At 41.6% G+C, this 26,096-nt stretch overlaps 1 protein-coding gene across 1 annotated transcript in view; it reads right to left on the reverse strand.

Annotated features, from left to right (window-relative positions):
* CDC5L (cell division cycle 5 like) overlaps positions 1-21,370 on the reverse strand; it is a 45,982-nt gene extending 24,612 nt beyond the window's left edge. The window contains exons 1-9 of the mRNA XM_036868799.1: positions 21,207-21,370; positions 17,792-17,895; positions 16,216-16,377; positions 15,278-15,405; positions 13,784-13,883; positions 8,030-8,248; positions 6,352-6,496; positions 5,054-5,242; positions 1,804-1,952 (exon numbers count right to left, since the gene is read on the reverse strand). Coding sequence (XP_036724694.1) covers positions 1,804-1,952; positions 5,054-5,242; positions 6,352-6,496; positions 8,030-8,248; positions 13,784-13,883; positions 15,278-15,405; positions 16,216-16,377; positions 17,792-17,895; positions 21,207-21,251 — 1,241 coding nt within the window. The 5' untranslated portion in view covers positions 21,252-21,370. The remainder of the gene's footprint in view (positions 1-1,803; positions 1,953-5,053; positions 5,243-6,351; positions 6,497-8,029; positions 8,249-13,783; positions 13,884-15,277; positions 15,406-16,215; positions 16,378-17,791; positions 17,896-21,206) is intronic.
* Between the last annotated feature and the right edge of the window lie 4,726 nt (positions 21,371-26,096).

A 26,096-nucleotide genomic window follows, 5' to 3' on the forward strand; every position in this document is an offset into this window, starting at 1 on the left:
GTTTTTAGTTAGACCTCTAGGTTAAAATAAAGGTTTGGTTCAGCTACTCAGTATTTACACACAGTATATTTATTCTAATAACTTCAAATAAAGTCATTACATCTGATATTTTCTTACCTTACTAATAACTAGGTCCACCAAACATTTTTCAACCTTTTTTTTTTAATAAATGTATTTATTTTTATTTATTTATTTTTGGTTGCATTGGGTCTTCGTTGCTGTGTGCAAGCTTTCTCTAGTTGCGGTGGCTTCTCTTGTAGAGCACGGGCTCTAGGCACGCAGGCTTCAGTAGTTCTGGCACGTGGGCTCAGTAGTTATGGCTCGCGGGCTCTAGAGCGCAGGCTCAGTAGTTGTGGCACACGGGCTTAGTTGCTCCGCGGCTTGTGGGATCTTCCTGGACCAGGGATCGAATCCGTGTCCCCTGCACTGGCAGGCGGATCCTTAACCACTGTGCCACCAGGGAAGTCCCACAACCTTTTCTTGACACATCAGGGTGGCTGAGAACACACAGTGGGCAGAGAGGTTGGCCACCACAATCAAGATCCCAAATGACTCCTTTTGAGTTCAGTATCTTCAACTTATCATTTGTCTCCTCCCTGCCTGTAGCTGTTGGCTATCACATCATCATCATCATAGATGTGCATACTTGAAATACTTCCTCCCTCTACATTTTGTTTGGAAACCAAACACCAGGCTTTTAGAATCACATCTAAATATGAATAGCTCTGAATTACGGCTAAGAAACTCTCTTAGGAATAAAAGCCATAGACTTTGCACCTTACAGTTTAATTGTTCAAAGCCTTTTTTTTTTTTTTTGGTTGATTACTTCCTGTATCTTGGCTGTGTTCCAGAAAGGTGGTGCTGCCAGAGAGCTGTTCCCAGAGGTGAGGTGAGGTGTTACCATATAAGACATGGTCCCTGCCCACAATGAGCTTACAATCTAGTTGAGAAATGAGACACCCACGGGGAAAGAGGGATTAGGCTCTCTTGCAAGCTTTGCAATTAAATATTATATAAGGTTTTGGGTGCCAATGTTTCTTGATCCTGCTGTCATGTGCAATTGTTAACAGTCTTCATATACTTAACAACCAGTAGGAGGACATATTTTAAAATTAAAAGTAAACCCTCAATATTTCTAACCTTAAAAGCTCAAATTCCATTTTAATACAAATTGCTTCTATAATGTTTGTATCTTAAAAATTCTTCTTTAAAAACAGTAGCTTAAAACAAAAGAAGTATAAACAAATACTGAACTCTGAACTCTAGCTAATGATATACACAACGAGGAAGTGTTCAGGGTGAAATGGACTAATACCTGCAACTTACTTGGAAATGTATTAAAAATAAGATAGATTGATGGACGGATATGTGATTACAGCAAACACTGTGAAATATTAACTGGAGAATTGGGTGGTGAGTATATGGATGCTTGCTTTACCATTCTTTCAACCTCTCTGAATGTTAGAAATTTTCACAATAAAATGTTGGGGGAAAAGCAACAGTAATACATACATAAAAAGGCTTAGAATTTTTATAAAATTCGCCAAATCATTATTAACAATGGATTGATCTGCTCTTTTAAATCAGATTAAAAGTATTCAGAAACGAGGTGATAGCACCAGAAACCCTGAAAAAGAAAGGAAGCTCCATTTGGTATTTGACTATTTCCTGGATACTATAATGTTATTTGCTACTATGAGTGAGGAGAAATCAAAAAGCAAGTTAAACACTTATTTCCATTCTCTGCCAAGTCCTCGGATTCAAGTTTTTCTAAAACAGAAAACAGTTATTTATTTACAGTACCTGAATGGGGTAGAAAGAACTGTGTTTGGAGTCTGTACAACCTGCCGCTGTGGAGTCACACCTGAGAAGTCGCTCTCGTGCAAAGGGGTGTTAAGTCCACCTTTTAATGGGGTGTCCACGTTGGTCAGAGCCATGAGGTTTTGGGCTTCCTGATTAACAAGAAGATAAAGAAGCATGTTTTAACAGTTTAGACAGAAGACCAAATTCCTCTCTTCTGGTCCTACTACACAAATCTTGAAACAGGCCGAATTCTTATACATTTTTCTCAATGAAAACCAAGAGAGAAAATGAATACTGAGCTGTGGCAGAATTCAATACTTCCATTCCTTCTGTCAACCTAACATTAGCATGTCAGAAGTTCTGGAATAGGGTTTCCCTGGTAGTGCAGCGGTTAAGAATCTGCCTGCCAATGCAGGGGACATGGGTTCGAGCCCTGGCCCGGGAAGATCCCACATGCCACGGAGCAACTAAGCCCATGCGCCACAACTACTGAGCCCACGTGCCACAACTACTGGAGCCTGCATGCCTAGAACCCGTGCTCCACAACAAGAGAAGCCACCGCAATGAGAAGCCCGCGCACCGCAGTGAAGAGCAGCCCCCCACTCGCTGCAACTAGAGAAAGCCTGCAAGCAGCAACAAAGACCCAACGCAGCCAATAAATAAATAAATAAATAAATGAGAATTCCCTAATAAATAAGTTATAGGGATGTAATGTATAGCACCGGGAATATAGCCAACATTTTACAGCAACTTTATATGGAATATAATCTATAAAAAGATCAAATCACTATGTTGTACACCTGAAACTTATTCAGTATTGTAAGTCAGCTATACTTCAATAAATAAATAAATATATTTTAAAAGTAAAACAATTTTAAAAGAAATCTCCCTAATAAAACATCCCAGCCAGTTCAGCCCACAGGAAAGTCTGGAGTCAAGGGGTCCTACCCACACCCAAGGAGTGTCTAGTCAGCTTTTAATTGCCCTACCTTTATTCCCTAGATATAGGCAAAGAACAAGATCAAAAGATATTTGAGGAAATATCTAATATGAAAGACAGAGAACAAAACAAATAAATGAAACTTAAACACTGAGCAGGAAAAAGAAAACTTATAAAAACAAAGCAAAACCATCATTAACAGCCTCAGAGTACTGAATAAAAAGATATTAATTAAATGAGACGTTTAAAAACTGAATACATTTAAAAAAGAGCTCTTAGAAATTAAAAATATGACAGTAGAAATTTTAAAAAAAGATAAAATTCGGAAAATCTCCTAGCAATGAAATTAAAGTCAATTAAGACAGAAAACCAGAGTGATAAGTAGCAAAATAAATTAATGAAAGGGAGGAAATTTTTTAATTTTCAAAATAACTTCCCAGAATTGAAGGCCGTGAGTCTACAGAATTAAAAGAACCACCAAGTACCTAGCACAGTGGTTAAAAATAGACCCACATCAAGAAACACGCATGTGAAAAAGAGAAGATCATATAAGCTTCCAGAGAAAGAAAAAAACCAGCTTTCTTATTAACAACCTGAATGGCACAGGACGTATCAACAGCAACAATGAAAGCCAGAAGACACTGGAGCACTGCCTTCAAAACTGTGAACAGGGCTTCCCTGGTGGCGCAGTGGTTGAGAATCTGCCTGCCAATGCAGGGGACACGGGTTCGAGCCCTGGTCTGGGAAGATCCCACATGCCACGGAGCAACTAGGCCCGTGAGCCAGAGCTACTGAGCCTGCGCGTCTGGAGCCTGTGCTCCGCAATGGGAGAGGCCGTGATAGTGAGAGGCCCGCGCACCGCGATGAAGAGTGGCCCCCGCTCGCCACAACTAGAGAAAGCCCTTGCGCAGAAACGAAGACCCAACACAGCCAAAAATAAATAAATAAATAAATAATAAAAATAAAAGGAATTCCTTTAAAAAAAAAAAAAAAAAAAAAAAACTGTGAACAAAAACCCTTTCAATCTGGAATTCTATACCCTGTTGTACTATCAATCAGATAAGAGGATAGGACAGTAATTTACAGATATTCAAGGTCTTAAAAATTCCATCTCCCATGAAACCTTCCTCAGAAAGCTACTGACAGATACACTTCACCAACAAGGGAGTCAACCAAAAAAGCCAGAGACATGGGAGCCAAGAAAGAGGAGACCCAAGGGACTTTCTAGGGCGACAGTGAAGGGAAAGCAAGAGAACAAGCTGTAACAAGATCTAAAGAGTAATCAGTCTAGACTAGAACATTCAGAAGTTCTGGGAACGACTTCAAGTCATTGAAAAAGGTAAGAATACCTAAAATGTGACCAGATTACAGGAGATTTACAGTTGGTATAAAGTCCAGAACTGAATGTGTGCTAAGTAATCAGAAAATTTAGCACCTAAATAAAACAAGTATTAATTCAAAGAAAAACAAAATACTGCACAGTAATTATAAGGCATTTTGTGGGTCAAGTGCAGTTTGACCCACAGTTTACGTAGTGAATGAATGCAGTTTACGTAGTCATAACATAAACCATAAATATGGAGCTAACCAAAATTATGATTAACTATAATGGAAGATGGGAAAATGGAAAGAGTGTGTATGCACAGTAGAGGCAGAAGGTGTGAGAGAGCCAGATGTTCAAATCCTTGGTGGAAAGGTGCCTAAAACTGAAAATAAAACCAAAATGTAACAAGTGTCTTAGCAGTAAGGTGGTAAAAACAAAGAGCTATCACTGGTGCCTGTAGAGAGCAAGCAATGAGGGGCACTGTTTTTCTTACGAAGTCTTGCAGGACTATTTGACTCCTGCATCAGTACCTTAAAATTATATTTGACTATTAGAAAATTGAGATGTAAGAGTGTTAAAAGACTCAGTAGTATTCTGTTAGGTTTGTCTATTCTCTGGCATGCAGACACCCTAAAGAACACACAGAGCTGTACACCCTATGTGCTAAGGAGAGAGAGGGAAATAGTACTGAAGGCAGTCTATGCCAAGCTAAGTACAGAATCACAAGAAAGTTTTAAAAGTTACTGACTACACGTGTTTGATTTTTTTTCCAGGACTGCTAGGCAATATGAAATTTTTAAATGCTATGCTTTACTGACAGGATTTAGCTTCCCTACTACAGAAATCTCTAGCAGCTATGCACTCAGGACTGTTTCAAACTGCTTACCCTAAAACACACAAAACCAAACCATTTAGTGTTCTCCTTTAAAATACTTCTAAGGACAATAAACAAAGTGAAAGGTTCACTCTACCATATGGCAGCCTACCTGCAGAATTCTGTCCTGGGAAGCTGGTGTTCGTGGTGTTCTCAGAGCGATGCTGTTGTTGGTGACATTGTACTCAGACAAGAGAGTACTGGAAGCCGAGTTTGTTATGCCAGATTCCTCAGCAGTCTGACGTGCAATTTCACTTGCTTGGCCTACTTTTACAACTTCCTGGAGTTCTGCATCTGAAATCTAAAGACACAGTTATCACAGTAGCAATATTTTAACCGAGAATAACACAGCTGAAAACTTCCACATTCCAGAAAATGAATTGCTGAAGCTGTGTGATGAGTACACAGGGGCTCGTTGTAGCACTCTCTTTACTTTTTGTGGGTTTGAAAATTTCCATAATAAAGTTTTTAAAAGTCTTCCCTATTTAATGTGGGGGCGGGGGGGGGAATCCCATATGTGACATGGAATCAAGCTGCAAATACTTAAATTCCTTTTCAGTATTTCCATACTGAAATTCTTTCAAACCAAAATATTTATAAATCAAGAACATAAAATAATAGTGTTTATACAAAACCATTTATCAATTGGGGGGAGGGTGGGTACTAAAAACCAATTAAAATATCACACAGAGTCCACAGAGCCACAATATCCCTAAGAAAATCAAAAAGTGTTATCCCTGTAATTTTACCAAACTAAATATCCTAAGAACTAAAAAAAAATTACAGGCAAAATCTCAGTTTAAGAAATATCACTACTACGAATAACAGCATCTAACAAAATTCTTTTATGTTTATGCCCAAGAATTTTGTACTGACGCAGCCAGGGCACTCATTTGCAGAACGAAGCTGTTCAAGCCTCCTAAATCCACCCCTCTGCTCCATTTAACTGTCCAATTATACAGAGCTGTACTCGTCAAAACAAAACACGAGCTTATTCAAAACCCCCATGTTTCTGACCAACTATAATTCAAAGGAACAGAGCCTATGATGAGCTAAATGAATTTTCTCTTCTCCACAACTCCCATGTTGATTTTCACAGCTATTGTCTCAAAAAGAGAAGGAGGTGTGACACAACAAAACCTTCCCTAAAAGAAAGTGGCCTGAAGTCCACAAGGCCAAATACCACCTTTATCAGCTACAAAAAAGAGGTCTGGAGCCCTAGCCTACTGAAAAATTGCTAAGAGCTGACAATTACTTACTAAAGCATCATATGAGCAGTTCAAGGCCTGATATTTTCTTAAAGGTACCAAGCACCCAGCAAAAGCCTGGCACATAGGCCTGCAAACATTTGCTGGATAAATGGTAAGCATATGAGTTCATACAATGAAAAACCTGCTTTTATCAGATTACCTGAGGGGCAGGTAGTACTAGTTTGCTTCTCTTTTTAGTAAATTCAGAAACACCACTAGTTTGAAGAATTGCTGACGGTAAATCAGATTCTTTTTTCCTTTTCAAATGCTGCTTGTCTTTTTTTCTATCTCGTCCTTCTTTTTCACTGTCATGGATCAAGGTGGAGAACAGATTTTTTAAAGTTACATATAGGCAACAACATTAAACGCCATATAAATAGTCATATGCTCTGAACGAAATAATCCCATTCCTAATAAAATTATGATGAAAAGACAAAACAATATACATTAAGTTGTTCCCTACACCATTACCTACCCACTATACTCAAGAGGAATGCAGACTTAGAATATCAATAGAATTATTAAGAAAATAAGATATACTAAGTAATTTAAGTAATAAATATTAAAACTATGTAACTATAAAGACTATGATAAGCAAAATGTTACATATAACATGGAAAGAAAAACATAAAACTACTCCTACACTGTGACTATGTGCATGTAAAAATATGTGTGTGCACATAGGAAAATGATGAAGTATACAAAAACGGAAACAATTAAATGAAGGGAACAGAATTAAAACGTGAGTTTTAAAGTTTTCCTTTAAAACTATTCTTCAATTGTTTGCTATGATTTTTTTTAATTCATAAATTTTTTTAAAGGATATTTAAGTCCTGACAAATGACACCAGAAAGTTGTTAGGGTCTAAAGCCAGGCTCAAGGCCATCTTTTAAAGGACCAGGAATGCCTTCTCCCCCTCTGCATGTCATCCTCTACTTCCATCTAGTCTACTCCTTCCAAATGACTGTTTTTTCTTCAATCTCTTTATTTGTAGGGACTACCTAAAGCAAGGTCCTAATTTGAAAAATAAATACAACAGAGTACATCCAAGAAAATCCTGTTTCACAGTGACTGACATCTGTTGTTTACTAACAATTCATGTCAACAGAAATGGAAGGCCACTGGGGGAGTAGAAAACTAAAAATCTTTGATAATCCTAAAAGGTTCTCCCCACAACATTCAGATATAACAATTTAAAAACTCTAAAAATCCCTAGAAATAAACAAAATCCTCTGTATTCTAAGACATTTTACAAATATACCTACTAATCGCCATTAAGTGAAAAGATTTTAAAATGCATTGGTAATGTTTTTCCTTTTAATTTCATTTTAAGAAAAACAAGAGGGAATTCCCTGGTGGTCCAGTGGTTAGAACTCGGCACTTTCACTGCCGGGGCCCAGGTGTGATCCCTGGTCAGGGAACTAAGATCCCGCAAAGCCTCATGGCGCGGCCAAAAAACCCCAGAAAAACAAGATAAAATTTTCACTAGAAAAAAACCTAAGAAGCAGCAGAACAGATTTTGACAGATTCCTTCAGGCCATTAGTAAAATAACTAACCTCTTCCCAAAGGTACGTAAATGTTAAGACTGTGATTCTGAGTAGACAGTTAAGTAAGAGCCAAGCGCTGACATTTCGAGAGCTTCGAACAGTGTTCTGTGCTAAAAACGTTACAGCCAGGGTCACTGGTTTGCTCAGAAAGGTGATTCCATTAAATAAGTACAAGCATTATGTAAACCACGTTGTGCTAAGAAATATCTGGCTCTGACAAGGATAATACTTGGCCCTCCATAAAATTACTACTATACTTTTCCACTTATAAAAACAGAAAGGCAACTTACGATCTCAGCTCCCCATCAAGATCCTGTTGTCTTAACTTTCTGAAATCAGCATCAAGAGCCTGGTAGTTTTCCTCAGAAGTATCATAGAAACCAAGAGCAGGCTTTTTTTCAAATGGGATTTCAGCGTTATAATCAACTCCTCTCTTCTTTTTTCTTTTCTTCTGAATTTCTATGCCAGCTGCTCGAAGTTCTCTTCTCTTTTGGAGGGCAGCAAGACGCCTGAAGAAAGAGAACGCAAATCACCTTCAAAATCATACACCACTGGGAAAGGATGGATCGGCCATCAGAGTTAAGAAAACTACCCGGTCACTTGGGGAAGAAATACTTATTTAAATCCTCACCTCACACCGTTCACCAAAATCAATGCCAGTTTTGATTTAAAGGTACACACATACACTAGAGCAAAGAGAAAAGCCAGAAGGAACTATAAGTAAATAGGTATCTAATCTCTGGATGGGAATATACTCACTTAATATAAATTAAATAAAGGGTGAAAAAAACGATCAACAGCTTTGACTTTTAAAATTTATATCCCTGTAGCACCATTTTTTAAAAATCATAAAACAATATTAAAAGGCAAATAATAGGAAAAAATTTCGCACTTAGTATTAAGAATGGTTAGATATAAAGAATCTAAGCAAGTTTTTAAAAAACGTACCCAAGGGAAAGGAAGAACAAAAGGAAATAAACAGTTCACTAAGGAAAAAAATGCAAATAGCTAAAATGACAGAGTGTACTTTAATAATTAAAGAATCACAAATTAAATCAAGTACCATTTTTACATATCTAATCAACAGCATTCAATTTTTGCTTTGTTTTAATGGCAAGGGTGCAAAAAGTGGACAGTCTCTCACAATGGTAATGAGAAAGTACAGTGGTATAGCTTTCCCCAAAGAGAATTTGGAAATACACATTAATACCCCTAACTTTTTTACATTTTTAACCCAGCAATTTCACTCTTCAGCCTTTAGCCTAAGGAAATAAATAGGGACATGTACAAGGCCTTAGCTACAAGACTGGTTACCAAGCACTGTTCAGAAAAGCAGATAAATAGACACAACCTAAACGTCCAACAATAAGAAATTAGTTAAAATAATTTATAACATAGCTATAAGACAGGGTATTATACGGCCATCTAAATAACCTTTAAGAAATCTGTAGGGCCTTACCTGGTGGCACAGTGGTTAAGAATCCGCCTGCCAATGCAGGGGACACAGGTTCGAGCCATGAGCCAGGAAGATCCCACATGCCGTGGAGCAACTAAGCCCGTGTACCACAACTACTGAGCCTGCGCTCTAGAGTCCGCGAGCCACAACTACTGAGCCCACGTGCCACAACTACTGAAGCCCGCACGCCTAGAGCCCGTGCTCTGCAGCAAGAGAAGCCACTGCAATGAGAAGCCCGTGCACTGCAACGAAGAGTAGCCCCCCGCTCACCGCAACTAGAGAAAGCCCACGTGCAGCAACGAAGACCCAACGCAGCCAAAAATAATAAATAAATAAATAGATAGAGAGATAGATAGATAAAAAGAAAGAAATCTATAGATAGATAGATAAATAGATAGAAAGAAATCTGTAAATCTACTCTGACATGGAAAGATGCTCAAGACACACTGCTGTTTAAAACAATGTTACAAAGTTTACATGTTATGGAGCAACATGTAAAATTATATGCATATCTATCAGTGAATACGTGCATGGGGAGATGTGAAGGATGTTCACCCGCACAGTAACAGTGATAATCATCGGAGGTTGGAATTTCATTTTTTACTTTTTCCTTTGTACCTTCCCAAGATGCTATAATGTTAATGATTCAATGATTAGAAAAGCTATTCAGAATATTAAAGAGGAGAAAAATCAAATTATAAAACAGTATACAGGAGCAATTCCACAAACCCACTCCCCAGCAAAAACTGACAAAAATTATTAAAAAAAAAAAAAGTTAAGTCTCTGGAAGGATCCTAAAGGAGATACAGCAAATAAAGAAACGTTTATTCAAGAAAATCTACAAAAATTCAGTAAGAAAAGTGAGAGACTGTAGTATTCAAATCAAGACCCACTCCCTCTTCTCTTCCCCCGTCCCAGCTCAGGGAGACAGAAACTCCACTCCACACTTGGTGCAGCAAAGAACACAGAGTTCTCTCTCCCCTCCAGCTCCCTGGCTTTCATTCCAGGAGGCGCAGGACAGCAGCATTTCTCATCCTGCCTCCTGGAAGCCACTGCAGAGGCTAAGTTCAGACAAGAGTGACTGAGAAGGAGGGGCTTTCTTCTTCTGCCCAGGGGCTCTACGTTGGGCACAGTGCTACTGAGAATACTGGAGCCCAACGATCCTTGCCTGGGCCTGTGGGATGAGGGTCAGGGTCAGGGTTAGGGGACCTGGGGCTGCTGCCTACCCCCACCCCCGACACTGAACACGCAGCTCCTAAAGTGGGGGTGCCACTCAAAGACAAGTACATCAGCACCCCTGGATAGAACAGAGAATTCCAAACTCTCCCCAAAGAAACTGACTTCATTTGCAACAGGAAATGGAGACGTTCAGGCCTCAGGGCACTCTCAAAAACAGTGGAAGTCCTGGTGAAAGGCAACTGCGAAGAAACTGACAGATTCTTTGGAGGTGCAGCTAAACTGCAGGCCCACTAGTTTGCCAGAGAGAATCAATCTCTTTCAAAAAGTGGGAGAAGCCCTCCTGGGATGAGAACAACTACCAAACACTGACCTCAGAAACTATCCCTTCAAAGGAGCCGAAGTTTGATTGGAACACTTTGTGGAGCAATTAATGCCTCAAGCCATCCTTGAAAACAATACAGCAATAAGCTGGCAATTAGTAGAGTTTAACAGCTGGGTGTAGCCAGGGAACAAGATGTCAAAGGAAGTCCCCTCAAAACCACCTCATCCCAAGGCGACTGTGGGCCCACCCAAGACTGTGTCCCCATGAGGAGCAACATCAGAAGCTTCACATTTCTAGGTGGGGGATGGGGAGAAGAGACTTCACTAAAGCAATCCAGCTAGTCACTAAAGGAGTAAGCAAGCAAGTAACAGGAACAAGGAGTGGATGGGGGCAACACAGTACACAGAACTGCTACAGTATATCATCCAAAGTGTCCAGTTCTTAACAAAAAAAGGTGAGACGTGCAAAGAAACAGGAAAGCATGACCCACACCAGAAAATAAGCAGGCAACAGAAACTGCCTGTGAGGGCACCCAGATGTCAGCTTTGACAGACTTCAAAGGAGACATTACAAATATGTTCAAAGAACAAAAGGTAAGCACGATGAAAGAAGGAAGGTAGGATGAAAATGTTCATCAAATAGAGAAAATTAACAAAAAGAAATGATTAAAAAGAACCAAATGGAAATTCTGGAATTGAAAAGTGTAAAGCTGAAATGAAAACTTCACTAGAACAGATTCGAAGTAAAGAATTAGCCAAGATGAAGACAGATGGATAAAGATTATGCAATCCAAAGAAAAGGGGGGAAAAAAAAGAATGAAGAAATACGAACAGAGCCTCACAGAAAGGTGGAACACCGTTAAGTGCACCAACATATGCACAGTAGGAATATCAAAAGGAAAGAGAAAAAGGAGAATAAAACATTAGAAAAAGGAGAATAAAACATTGGCTGAAAATTTCCCAAATTTATTGAAAACCATTAACCTACACATCCAGGAAGCTCAACGAACTGCAAGTAAGATAAACATTAAGAAATGCACAAACAGAAACATTACATTAAAAATGCTGAAAGCCAAAGACAAGGAGAAAATCTTGAAAACAGAGAGAGAAAAACGATTCATCACTTACAAGGGAACCCCAGTAAGATTAAGAGCTAACTTCTCATCGAAACAGTCTATACAGTATGATCTAATTTTACACAAATGTTACTGTATGTGTAGTACACATAAATGTATGTCTATATTGAGAAGAGAAAGGTTTGAAGGGGCACATTTCATAAGTAATTTTATTCTTTAAATAAAGACTTCAAACGACATTAGAAAACCTTTACAATATAATGCTAAGTGAATATAACCAAGCTATACAGCATTGTATCGACCATGCCCCCAAAAGAAAATAGTACAATACTAGTATTTTGTAGGAAAAGTGTTATTACTTTTATAATCAATAAAAAGCTTTAAGTTATAAAACAGATCTGTAATTTAACATTTAAAGTACAGAGTCCTGCAGTACATTCTGCATACACACCAATCTAGTTAATTATAAGATATATGCACAAGGATTTCCCTGGTGGCGCAGTGGTTGAGAATCTCCCTGCCAATGCAGGGGACACGGGTTCAAGCCCTGGTCTGGGAGGATCCCACATGCCGCAGAGCAACTGGGCCCGTGAGCCACAGTTGCTGAGCCTGCGCGTCTGGAGCCTGTGCTCCGCAACAGGAGAGGCCGCGATGACGAGTGGCCCCCACTTGCCACAACTAGAGAAAGTCCTCACACAGAAACGAAGACCCAGCGCAGCCATAAATTAATTAATTAATTAATTTTAAAAAAATAGTTGTTAAAAAAAAAAAAGATACATGCACAAGTTATAAAGATGTTCTACAAGAACATCTACAAGAAAGTGTAGGGTAAATTTAAATCTGGCAAAATGTATTTGTTAAAGCAAGCAATACCAACCATACTTGGAGATTTTCATATATATATACACCTGTCATATCCCTGGGCCAATCCACATGGTTAAAAGGCTCAAACAATTTGGTCCCCAAACAACCATGGACAAAAACGGAAAAGTGAATTTTTTTACCTTACTCACATTACTTAACCCTAAATAGTATACGGAACAGAAAGATGACTAAAACTCAGCAGAAAATTTAGAACCTCCTCTTAGCTTCTGTTTACTGTCCCAGGCCTGTCATACTCCCATCATAAGTAACTATTCTGGGCTAGTGGTTGGCCAGCTATGCCAAAAAGCATCCTCTGGCATAGAAGAATCCTCCATCCCAGGATCTGGCACTTCACAGCCATTATTGGGGAAACCATCAACACAATGCTAGTTATTAGGTCAGGAAGTATCAATACTTCCCAGCTTAGGGACCATAAAAGGTAGTTGTGGAGGCTGGGGAGGCTATTCCAATGCCTGAATTCCAAAAGCTAATAAGCTCTTATAAAGTTCAAGTTTTCCCTTTATCCACTTCATCTGGGTTTCTAGGCCATTAGAAATGATGTCAACTATGGATCTAACCAAAAGGGAGGGGAAAGTGGAGAAAACCTTGAGTAGAGGGCAATACTTAATTCCACTCACTTTTTAAATACAAATTTCTATGACAGCCTAAAATGTGGTTCAAGGCTCATTGACTCCCTCCATGTTCAGCTGAGTCTCCTATTTCACAGCTGGTGCCTGCCCAACACTAATCAAGGAGAGTAACTATTGGCAGTCACACCACAGTCCCAGAGCCCCGTGTGTCCTCCAGCCATCTGACGCCAAGATGGCTACAACAAATGAAGCCCCCCCATGCTAACAGAACAAATCCAACACACCTAGACATACATGTATGTCTATACCCGGGCATTACTTCTGCCATGTCTTACAAAACTTTTTTTAAATATGTATTTTTCCTATAACTACTCTTGAAATGGTTAGGAAAATATATATAAGACTTTTCCAAAGTAATAAACTAAGGACTATTAGCAAAATTGGAATTAGACAACTCTAGTTATCATTCACCCAACAGGGTTGATAAATCACACAGTTTTATTGGGCCTAAGGATGCACAGACTAATTTGTTCAACTACAGATGGAAAACAACCATACCTTGCTTCTTCCAACTGTTTCTCCCTCGCTTTCCTCTTGGCTTTCTTTCCCTGAGTATTAGCCAGGCGGGCTCTAGCTTCAGAAAGCATCTCCAATTCATCTGCAAAAATAAAGAGAACAAAAACTAACTTCTCCAACAGAAGCAAGGTGAGAGACATACCCTAGTGCTTAAGATGAGAAAACCCATCAATATAATCATTATATGCTGCAGCATAAAGGAAATAGCTTGGGTTTTGAAGTCAGAGAAACCTAAGTTAAAAATCATGCCCACCACTGGATAGTTATGTGATTCTGGATAGTAACGGTTCACCATTTATAAAATGGGAATAACAATTCCTACTTCACAGGGATGTTGAGAAGAACTAAGGAAAAAGAAATAGGTAAAGCATCTAGCAAACACTCATTAAACAGTGGCTATAATTATCATATCCTTCATTATCATCAACTATCTGGCACAGCACAAATTGTGAAATATTGTAAAAACTACTGTTTAATTATAAGGGGACTGACCATCTTCATTATCATTTTTCCTTCATTTTTTTCCTCAGAACTATTTCTCTCCTCCAGTACATTTTCCATAGCTCCCCAGAGTAAAACAAATTTCATTACTAATACCTTAGAGCAATTCCTACACAAGGGTGTCCAATGAAATCACAAGGGAACTTCAAAAAACAAAAAAACCCTCAGATTCCAGGATTACCCTCCATTCCCCCCGCCAATTTACTGACGCAGACCTCCTGGGGAAGCCCTGGTACCTTTATTTTTTAAAGTTTGCCATGTGACAGTGACGCAGCCAGCCTAGCCACAGTCTGCCTTTGGGAACAACTACCTTCAAACTTTTAAATTAAAAACTCAACAAATATTCACTGAATGCTTCACCACAACCCTGTGAAGTAAGATAGATATTATTACTCTCCATCTGACAGGAAAGAGAACCAAAGTTCAGAGAGATTATATGACTCATGTAAAGTCAAATAGCTAATAAGTGGCAGACACGGCACTAAACTAGATTAAAATCTAGTTCCTCTGATTCCTGATTCAATGTCTCAAAAAGGCATCGTAAGTCTCCCTCATGGTATTGTAGTGTTGCCCTTTCAAGAAGATCAAACTTCCTGTCTGAAGTCAAAAAAGTAGTTAATAGGAGCACTGGATCCCCAAATCCTGACTTGTTGCCTCTCTCCTCGGAATAGGAATGAGAACACAGAATCCTGAAGAGCTTACCTCTAGCCACCAGGAAATATCCAGTAATATCACACTGCTTAACTTACTAAATGAATTGAAACATCAAAAGATAAAGGGACATTATCCAAAAAGAGCAATTACTCTACGATAGAAGGTTGGACACACTTGGAAAGATACTTAGAGTAACAACTACAGACAGAACCACAATTCGAAAAAGTCAGAGGAGTTTAGATAAGAACTAAGAGAGTTAAAAGAAGGCCTGAGAAGTCTATGGTTACCAAAGAAATAAATTCCTCACAAAAATACACTTACCCTCATCCATATCAATCGGATCAGGCCGTGCTGGTTTTGTTTCTGGATTTGGATCTATTTCTCCAGGTTTAAGTTTTCGTGGATCATCTGTTGTTTCCTCTTCATTGTCTCTCTGGGCAGCTTTATCCCTAGGAATGAACCCAGAGTAATCAGTCACACTACCACCCATTTAGTCTTAGAAATACCAGGTTCCCTAGTGCTGGCACCCTTTTCTTTGAAAAACCCAACAGACGGGCATTAACAAAAATAAAGCATTTCTACTATTGCTTCACCTGAAAGAGATGGTTTTAAATTTCTCTCTAATTTCAGTGTTTCCATTCACCATGAAACAGGATCCAAGCAGCTCCCTAAATCACAAATGCAGCAGAGCCACACAAAAAAGCTTTTAGTGAGGAACCAAGATGTTCCAATGGTTAACTCTCAGCAGTATGACTATGGGTGATTTTTATTTGCTTTTTCACTATTTTTTTCCCAGATTTTCTATGATGAACATGTATGGTTTGTATAATTTTTTTTAAATATTTACTTATTTATTTGACTGCGCTGGGTCTTAGTTGGGGCACGCAGGATCTTCATTGCAGCATGCGGGATCTTTCAGTTGCAGTATGTGGCCTCTCAATTGCAACATGCAGGATCTAGTTCCCTGACCAGGGATCAAACCCAGGCCCCCTACACTGGGAGCGTGGAGTTTTAACCACTGGACCACCAGGGAAGTCCCTGTATAATATTTTTTAATTATTCCTTTAAAAAGTATATAACAGGAGACATAATCTTGATCAACCACATGAGACTTGGAATGTACAATCCAATAGCTTTAGCTCCTCTGGCTTTATTCAGATCTGTAACTAATGTTTAAGGACAGAAAATGCTAAAAGTGTATTCAGCCTCATTCAGAAGATACACACACATTTTAACACTGCTTTTGGAGATTCACTTACAGAAGAAATTCATAGTGTTCCAAACACTGGGCAGCTGTTCTTCCAATGATTGGAGCAATGGTCCTCCACTGAGTTGGCATCAACTTGGCCAAGTGCAAGAGTTTTTCTTCTTCTTCTCTGGACCATTCTGTTTTCTTAATGCTGGGATCCAGCCACTCATACCTATTAAAAAGACATCATTTTATACCTTAATCAGTCACCCAGCATGAATATCCTCCTTACGTAATAGACATACTGGCTTCTAGTATCTGAAAAATGCAAGCTAACTCTCATCCTTCAATCACAAAAGCTGTTTTTTTTTTTACAACAGAATATTCCCTATTTGGTTAAACTTACCCCATTCCAAATACCTTATCTCACTAAATTCTACTGTATTTTAATTATGCAAGGTTAGTAATGTTTAAGAAAGGTAACATGACTGAAATATGATCATATGCCTTCCTTCTCAACTACCAATTGTCTTCATTCATCTTACACTTTATTAGACATTTTGCATTTATAAATAAGACAAAAACCACCTCATATTTTCAGTGTTTCTAGTTTTCATAGTACTTTCTGGTGCTTTGATTTGATTCTTACAACACCTTGGCTTACTTCTTTAAGCATTTGACTTACACTCACTAAATGCTTTTCAAAATTGTATTTGTTTGGTGAGTTTTTTAATTTAAGTAAAACTACTATGTCAGCTCTGTCTTTCCTCATGCTCCACCTGACCCACCTTTTCCATCCAGTCTACTTAGCTGGATGAGAGGCCTGCAAACAATATATAAGCCTTACCAAACACAGCGGTAGGAGCTTAGCTCCACTAACAGAAGCAGAAATCAGAACCACTTATGTGGGCTGAGGACCGTCTTCCTCTTTGTGGGCCAATCTCTACATTCTGATCCTTTCCCCTACCCAGGTGCCCAGGAAATTAGGTCACTCTTATACAATCCAAAATATGATCCTAGTACCACATGGGTCAGGGCTGGGGCCACATCACTCATGCCAAAAATACATGTAAAAAACTTAATATGTCCACTACCCTGTGACTTCAAAGGGGACACCACAGATGTAATGTTGGGTTATGTTATGTTCTGGGGAAGCAAATATACAATGTTTCAACCATTCATGAGGCAACTCAACTACTGTAAGCTAGCCTAGAAAATTAACCATTATTTATCATTTATTTCTTTGGGAAAGTAAGTTCTAAAACAATCCACTTATAAACTTTTGGAATACAATCCATTTATAAGCTAGGATCCATCTGTACCTAAAAGTAGTTTTATTTCATGCTTCACAAAGCACTCTCAATCAACATTAACTCATTTGAGCCTCACATCTCCATCAGTTAGGGCCAAGTATTATCCCCAGTTGGGAGAAAATAGTGGCAGGAAAGAGGGACTAGAAAATGGCTTGCCTAAGATCACATAGGAAGCAAATGACGGCTAATTCTTAAATCTAAGTTCCCATCTCCCACTCCATACTTTCTGTTATATCACAATGCCTGCTTTCTTTGGTAAGGTTCAAAGAAATGACATTTGCCTCATCATAATTAAGGTCGTTTTGTGTTTTCCACTCATTAACTGGTACATACCATCTGGCTTTGCACTGTTTTGCTGATTTTCTATGCAGCAGTGAGGCAATCCTAGACCACTGGTTTTTCCCATATTTCATTACCGCTGCCTTCAGAATTTCATCCTAAAAATTGTTGAAGAAAAACAGTGTATTCAATCACAAAACTCCAAGTGAGAAAAGACAAAATTAAAATTAACTCTAACAGAGTTGTGCTATGGAGAAAGAGAGATATCAACACACACATATATCCTAGATTTAAAAAGAAAGTACAAAACTTCATTACAATAATAAAAAAACAGCAAGCCAGAATCAGTGAAATGCAAGAAGTTAAGAACTGCCTTAGAGGGACTTCCCCAGTGGTGCAGTGGTTAGGAATCCACCTGCCAATGCAGGGGACACGGGTTCGAGCCCTTGTCTGGGAAGATCCCACATGCCATGGAGCAACTAAGCCCGTGCACCACAAGTACTGAGCCTGCGAGCCACAACTACTGAGCCCGTGTGCCGCAACTACTGAAGCCCGTGCGCCTAGAGCCCGTGCTCTGCAACAAGAGAAGCCACCGCAATGAGAAGCCCGCGCAATGCAGTGAAGAGTAGCCCCCGCTCGCCGCAGCTAGAGAAAGCCTGCGCGCAGCAACGAAGACCCAATGCAGCCAAAATAAATAAATAAAATTAATTAATTAAAAAAAAAAGAACTCCCTTAGAAGGACATCCTACCCTCCCTTACACACAACCCCTTCACTATCCCATCCAATAATTGGGAGTGGGTACAGGGTGTGGCTGTTACTCTCTTCAAAAAAATATGGCTCATTCATTCATTCATTCAAAAAACATTCCCTGAATACCAACCTTGTACCAGGTCTTGTGTACTTAGGGAAAGAGAATCAAAGAGCACATATCCAGCCCTCAAGAAGCAAGTCAAGACTCAGGTGAGGGCTTCCCCGGTGGCGCAGTGGTTGAGAATCCGCCTGCCAATGCAGGGGACACGGGTTCGATCCCTGGTCCGGGAAGATCCCACATGCCGCGGAGCAACTAAGCTCGTGTGCCACAACTACTGAGCCTGTGCTCTAGAGCCCGTGAGCCACAACTACTGAAGCCCACGTGCCGCAACTACTGAAGCCCGCGCGCCTAGAGCCCGTGCTCCACAATGAGAGAAGCCACTGCAATGAGAAAGCCCGCGCACCTCAATGAAGAGTAGCCCCCGCTTGCCGCAACTAGAGAAAGCCCGCACACAGCAACGAAGACCCAACACAGCCAAAAATAAATAAATAAAATAAAATTAAAAAAAAAAAAAAAGACTCAGGTGAATCCACTCTCTAACCCAGGCTTCCTGCCTCCAGCTTACGAACAGCATTTTCTCTTCAGTCCCATAACCCCAACTCTGACCCAAGAATCCACATCTCAGGTCTAACCTAAGAATTAAGTATCTCCCCCTAACTCACCAGTCAACTCTGTCTCCAGACTCCCCCAGTCTCTAGATACTATTTCACCAGGGCACCCATTCCAATATGGAATTCACCAATCCCAGGAGAGCCCGGCAAGCTAAATCACAGACACCAGGGATATTAGAAGAATGCACTTGGGGCATTTTACTTTTAGGCTTTTTTCCACATTGAACTTGGGCTACATGCCTCATACATAAGCCACTCCACACCACTCCACACCCCTATCATCAGAGACTCAAAGACTGCAGGGCTTGGGCCACATCATAGGAATCCTGCTGTTACTTGATTTTTGTACACCTGTCTCTCCCACAGAAGTCGTCTCTTCTCCAACTTAAACAGGCTGGTTCCCTCTGTGCAAGCTGAGGCAAGGTTCTCACTGACTTTATGTGTAACTTTGTTGCAGTACTGCTATACTTAATCACATCTTCAAGGAAGTATATACAACAGTTATCTACCCTACTAGATCCATTCAGCAAAATTTCCCAAGCAAATTTTGTTTGGTACTGTCCTAGGTTCTAAAGATACCAAGATCTGGTCCTGCCCTCTTGCAGTGCTGTCTACTGGGGAAAAGAAACAGCAACTAGCACTTACTAAAAGATTACTATGTGACAGACCCTGTTCTAAATGTTCCAAATGTAGTGACTCATTTAGTCCCCAAGACAGGTAGGTATTATTATCATCCCCATTAGAAAACTGAGGCTCTGAGAGGTTAAGAAACCCTCCCAGCATCACACAGAAGGATGTGATGCTTGCAAGAAGACAAAGCAAACTATAACAAGTGGATGAAAGAGTTGTCATAGGACCACTGGGAGTGCAACTACTTTTTACAGGATGAATAGGCAAAAATTCCAGAGGAGTTTCTGGACTTGTTTTTTTTTTTTTTTAATTTATTTATTTTTGGCTGTGTTGGGTCTTCGTTTCTGTGCGAGGGCTTTCTCTAGTTGCGGCAAGCGGGGACCACTCTTCATCGCGGTGCGCAGGCCTCTCCCTGTCGCGGCCTCTCCCGTTGCGGAGCACAGGCTCCAGACACGCAGGCTCAGTAGTTGTGGCTCACGGGCGTAGTTGCTCCGCGGCATGTGGGATCTTCCCAGACCAGGGCTCGAACCCGTGTCCCCTGCATTGGCAGGCAGATTCTCAACCACTGCGCCACCAGGGAAGCCCTCTGGACTGGTTTTTGAAGGAAGGTCAGAAAGATGCCAAGCAGTAGGAGGATATTTCAAGAAGGCATAAGATGTAAAAACACACAGAGCATGAAAAAATATGGTGTTCTCGGGAAACTGACAAATTCAGTGCACTATTAACACCAACTCCACTAAAACCTCGTTTCTTTTTACTCATTCTCTACTGTTCTCTGGCTCACCAATGGCATGATCCACTACATTTCTGGAAGCAAAGAGACTACTGTAGGCCTATCTGGCTTCTATCCAAGCTGAAGCGGAATGACAGGAAGACACAGGCCTTGGGATCTGACGGGAGGGCGGACAAGTTATGCCTTGATAACAGATGACCGCAGGGATGCGGGCATAAACGGGCACTTTGAACCTGGCACTCAAACTGCTTCCCGTCTGCAAGGAAGTCAAGAAAAAAACAAAGTTGTCGCCACAGCACTTCTTCATTTTTGAATATCAGAGAGAGGCACGATGCCTGGGCTGAGGAACCGGGGTGCCCCAAAGACCGACTCTAGCGGTTATCCTAGCTCTCCCTCCACACTGAGTTCCACCAGGGCAGAGGGCGCGTCCTCAATTCAACAAATGTTCACTGAGGGCCTAACGAGTGCCCGGCAGGTAATCAAGTGGTTAAATCACAGTCCCCGTCCTTGAGGTGCTCAGATAACATGGGACCGGGCACAAGGTAAAGGCCCCGAGGGTCGGCCCCGCACCGCCCCCCACGCAGACCCCGCAGGCAACCTCCCCGCCTCCCCGACCTCCGGGCGCCTGCGCACCAGCAGCTGGAGGGGCGGAGGGCAGCGGACGGCGGGAAAAGGGGACTTACCTCAGTATTCCTCCACACGCCCCCCTTTATCATAATTCGAGGCATCTTGGCGGCGGGGTGTCTCGGCAAGCGGCCGATTGAAGCGTCTGAGAAGTAGTAACGGCGCTACGGCCACGGCACCCAAAGCCGTCACTTCCTCCAAGCGCAACCTTCTGCTTTGAACAGCTCTGCGCAGGCGCAAGGCGGGGTTGGGGGGGTGGGGAGAAGCTTGAGTAGCAAGTCTCGCGAGAACTCGAGTGACTGAAAGGAAATAAGTGCTTTGTTGTTAAAGCTCTACTCTAGGAAGACTGACAGAAAATCATCAAACGACTCTAAGCCAAAGCGCCCTACGCCGCACGCATGCCCAAAATAGATTGGAAGAAGCCATGGCTCTCGCGAGATATCGGCGGTGGCTCTTGGCAGAGAATGTAGTGCTGCGGTTGGTTGTGACGTCACCTAGTGGCAGAGAATAGGAACGTGACGCGTGTAGAGTTTAAGCCCAGCTGGTCTAAAAAGAACTTTGTTAATTTATTAACTTAGCACTTTATTAGGCATTTAACTGATAGGAATTTATTCACAGAATACTCAGGAAAAGGCAACAGCTTATTTAAGCCTAAATTTCCTAACCTGGAGGTAATAATAGTACCAACTTCGTAGGGTCGTCCTAAGGATTAAATGAGATCGTAAACCTAGCATAGTATCTGATACATAATTAGTGATCACAAAAGTGGCAACTGTTATTACAAGAAGCGCAACCCCAAGTGATCAGTGGTTGTCCCAGAAATCCACAGAAATGTCATGTCCGAGTTTTTCATTCATTGCTATTCAGTCTGTGTGGATTAATAGTAGAGAGTTACCATCGATAGGTACTGGTATTAGACACACTCGGTCTGGGTTGAAATCTTGGCTCTCTCATCCGCTTGGGTAGTAACCTTGCTGAATCTCAGTATCCTCATCTGAAAAGTGGAGTTAACAATTCATACCTCATAAATTTGAGGGACAAATTAGTTGAAAGATACCTAAAACCAAGTGAGGTAGGGATTGCCAAACTGCCATTCCACCTCCCCATTACTCACTTGGTCTCCTTCACCATTCAAAAACATCTCTTTGGAGCCAGCCCTGGAAGGCATGAAAATGTTTAGTGGACTGGGAAACACCCTAAGAATTTAAATAATGCCTTTCTCTTTATAGTTCTTCATTTCTCCATTTGCCTCTTCTGAGAGAACTACAGAACTTTCTGGTAATATATATATACATATATACTGTTTTTCCTTGAAATGGGAAATTGTAGCAATAAAATCACTAGTTTGTTGAGAGGACAGTGTTAGATTATGAAGAACACACAGAGGTGTGTGTTCTGGTGACAAGCCATTTTCTGTCTCTGGACGGAGGTCCAGAGATAATGCTTCTCTGTAGGATGTGTGACCATTACTTCCTGCCAACCCCACCAACATGCACTCAGCTGCAGTGGTTACAAGTGTCTCTCTCTCTCACACACACACACACACACACACACTGGCCATGTGATTGATCTGATCAAAGTTGAACCAGTTAAGTCTCCTCCCCAGGAATTTTGACACTGAAACCTAGAAGCCAGTCTCTCTGCTGGCCAATGAATCTCTAACATGTGACACCCAGGAGTTGCCTGCCACCATGTTTTGTACAACGTAGACTAAGAAGGGAAGAAAGCAGGTCCCAGGTGCATTGAGAGGAGCAGAGAGGAGAGTACAGAAAGACAGAGGTAGGTCTTGGCTGCACCACTGTCCCTGGATCCAATATGTTCCTCTGTCCTTGGTGCATCCCTGTCCTTGAGTTGTTTTTTTTTTAATATTATTTTACAATCTACTGTTTTTTTAATTTTTAAAATTTATTTATTTATTTTTGGTGCATTGGGTCTTCGTTGCTGCATGCAGACTTTCTCTAGTTACGACGAGTGGGGGCTAATTTTTTTTTTTTTGGCTGCGTTGGGTCTTCATTGCTGCACGTGGGCTTTCTCTAGTTGCGGGGAGCAGGGGCTACTCTTCGTCGCGGTGCGCTGGCTTCTCATTGCGGTGGCTTCTCTCGTTGTGGAGCATGGGCTCTAGAGCGCAGGCTCAGTAGTTGTGGCGCACGGGCTTAGTTGCTCCGTGGCATGTGGGCTCTTCCTGGACCAGGGCTCGAACCTGTGTCCCCTGCATTGGCAGGAGGATTCTTAACCACTGTGCCACCAGGGAAGCCCCCTGTCCTTGAGTTCCAATGATTAGTTCCCCTTTTGGCTTTAGTCAGTTGGAATTGGGTATCTGTTATTTGTAAGCCAGATTCCTAACACATCCGGAGTTGAACCGGTCCTCTCTCAAGAGCCATTTCAGATCTAATATTCCAAGAGCTCATGATGATGGCTTCTCCTTCCCACTCAGCACCACCTTTACACCCCCTCCATGTCACCTTTTCACTAAATAGAAAAAGTGCCCCTTCCTCAAGACACTTTATTGACACCTGCTGGAAAATTGTCACAAAATACTGATGTTTTGAGAACAAGACACTTACTACAAGAAAATTAGATCTCCCATGCCTATGATACAAATTGCACCCCCTTAGGGGCATGCGTTTTACAACCTGCCCATTGGGACAGAGCAGCCCTGTCAAAAGTCCCCCAAGGCACCCTTGAACATGCAGACTGCATGTCTAATCGAAATTCTAGTTTCCATCTTGTCCAGTTTTTTACCATCAAGAAACTGTGCAGGGGACTTCCCTGGTAGTCCAGTGGTTAAGAATCCGCCTTCCAATGCAGGGAATGCGGGTTTGATCCCTAGTCGGGGAACTAAGATCCCACGTGCCATGGGGCAACTAAGCCCATGCACTGCAACTCAGCCCGCGCACTCTAAAGCCCGTGTGCCACAACTAGACAGAAGCCCTTGTGCTGCAACTAAGACCTGACACGGCCAAATAAATAAATAAAAAGAAACTGTGCAAGGGCTAAAATTAGGGTCAAAAGCCTGTGACAACACCAAGGGATGGCAAGGAGCTGGGGCTAGCCACCCTCATCATCTTCATCATGTCCCCAAATAAGGATATGGAATTTAAGTAGAAATATTGCGCTGCTTTGCAAATACAATTTCAAGACAGGTCCTCCAGCCCTGCCCGCATCCACCAGATTGCCACCTGTAAGGCCCTCTCCCATTTAGAAACTCCTCAGCTAGTGTTGGGAAAAACAAATATCTGGGTGTCCAGTTACTACAAAATGGAATTCCATGCACCCTAAATGCTGGTAATTCATACCGTAATGCTAACCATGGTTAATCATCTAAATTGGCTTGAGTTTCACCTAATGATACTCCCTTGTGGTGAGTCCAGTTGTAGCTTGTAATTTTTTTCTCAGGTTTTTCTTGTTATTTCTGGGGATTCCCTTCTGCCCTGGGGTGGGGAAGTGTTCCCAAAGAGACTATGCTTATTCTCAGGCTCCAGAGATTCAAGAGTCTTTGTGAGCTCATTTCTCAGTTTAGGATCAATAGTCCAATCAGGTAATTTACAACTAACCCTGCCTCCACAGGGCACAGGCTTGGGTTTTACATTTCTCACAGGAGACTTTTTTTTTCCACACTCATATACCAGACCCCAGACTCACAAGCCCAGTTGCATCCTGGACAGTTCCACCTGGGTGTGTCACAGGTTTCTCAAATTCATCTTCCAAAAATTGAGCCCCCAGGAATTCCCTGGCGGTCCAGTGGTTAGGACTCCATGCTTTCACTGCCCAGGGCCCGGGTTCAATCCCTGGTTGGGGAACTAAGATTCCACAAGCCTCGCAGTGCTGCCCCCCCCCAAAAAAAGAAGAGCTCCCCCTAGAAAAACCTACACTTCTCCAGCATTCCTTATTTCAAGGGATAGCACAGGACTGGCGTGTATGGTTGTGTAAAGGGTTCATTGCATAAGGGAAAAGTGGGGCCACTTTTCACAAGCTAGTGAAATCTAGCTTGCACACTGCTCACCAGGTGATGCGTCCACGGGACTGTGTCCACCAAGAAAGCATATTTCTCTAGGTGTATGAAGCCACCACATGGGCTAGACACTACATGTTGCCCTGGCAACAGCACCACCATCCACCTATTGCCACTTTTCCTTCCCCCATACCTTCCTCCCACCCACATCCAAGTCATTCCAGAGTCTTGCCAATTTTATCTCCTAGGTAGCCCTCCAATCCATCTCCTTTGTCCACCTCTGCTGTAAGTTTCCAGACCTAGCAAATTAAAATACCAGTTAAATCCCAGTTAAATTTGAATTTCAAATAAACAGCAAGTGAATTTTAGCATAATTGTGACTTAGGCATTCCTTCTGTCCTCCCTTTCCTAGAGAACCCTGGTTTTTCCTCCAGCCCACACTGCGCTCAGCCAATAGAACACATTTCTAGCCAGATGATCGCTCCCATGCTCACACCATCACCACTGGAAGGTGCCCTCACACCCTCTCCGTACTTGGTAGAAACACACATTTCCTCAGAAAATAAGCCATTGGGATTTTTGACTTCTTTTTTGATATGAGGCAGGGTTCCTCCATGTGCACCAAGAAATGTTTAATTTGTATGTATTTCTTACAAAGTCCAGGTTTGGGAGCCTCAGTGTTGACTCTTCAAGTCAGTAGTGGCTGCCCCACCCCCCAGGGAGGCTCAGGCCACAACCCCTCCTGGAGTTCCCCAGCGTTGGAAGGACAGAAGGCATCTCAAATGGGCTCCCAGTCCTTCCCCAGAGTCCACTGGGAATTTGGCCAGTAGATGTGCTAAATCAGGGTCAGAGCTCCTTACTGCAAGGGATGGGGGTCTTCAGTGCGTTTCAGGCCCAGACGGGAAGAAAAGTTGCAGGGCATAAAGATGTGAGAGGGGCCAAGGCAGGGGGCAATGTGTGGCCAAACCAGCCAAAGGCTGGTCAAGGGAGAGAGAAT

The sequence above is a fragment of the Balaenoptera musculus genome, chromosome 11 (genome assembly GCF_009873245.2).
Source record: "Balaenoptera musculus isolate JJ_BM4_2016_0621 chromosome 11, mBalMus1.pri.v3, whole genome shotgun sequence".
In the NCBI taxonomy this organism is placed as follows: domain Eukaryota; kingdom Metazoa; phylum Chordata; class Mammalia; order Artiodactyla; family Balaenopteridae; genus Balaenoptera; species Balaenoptera musculus.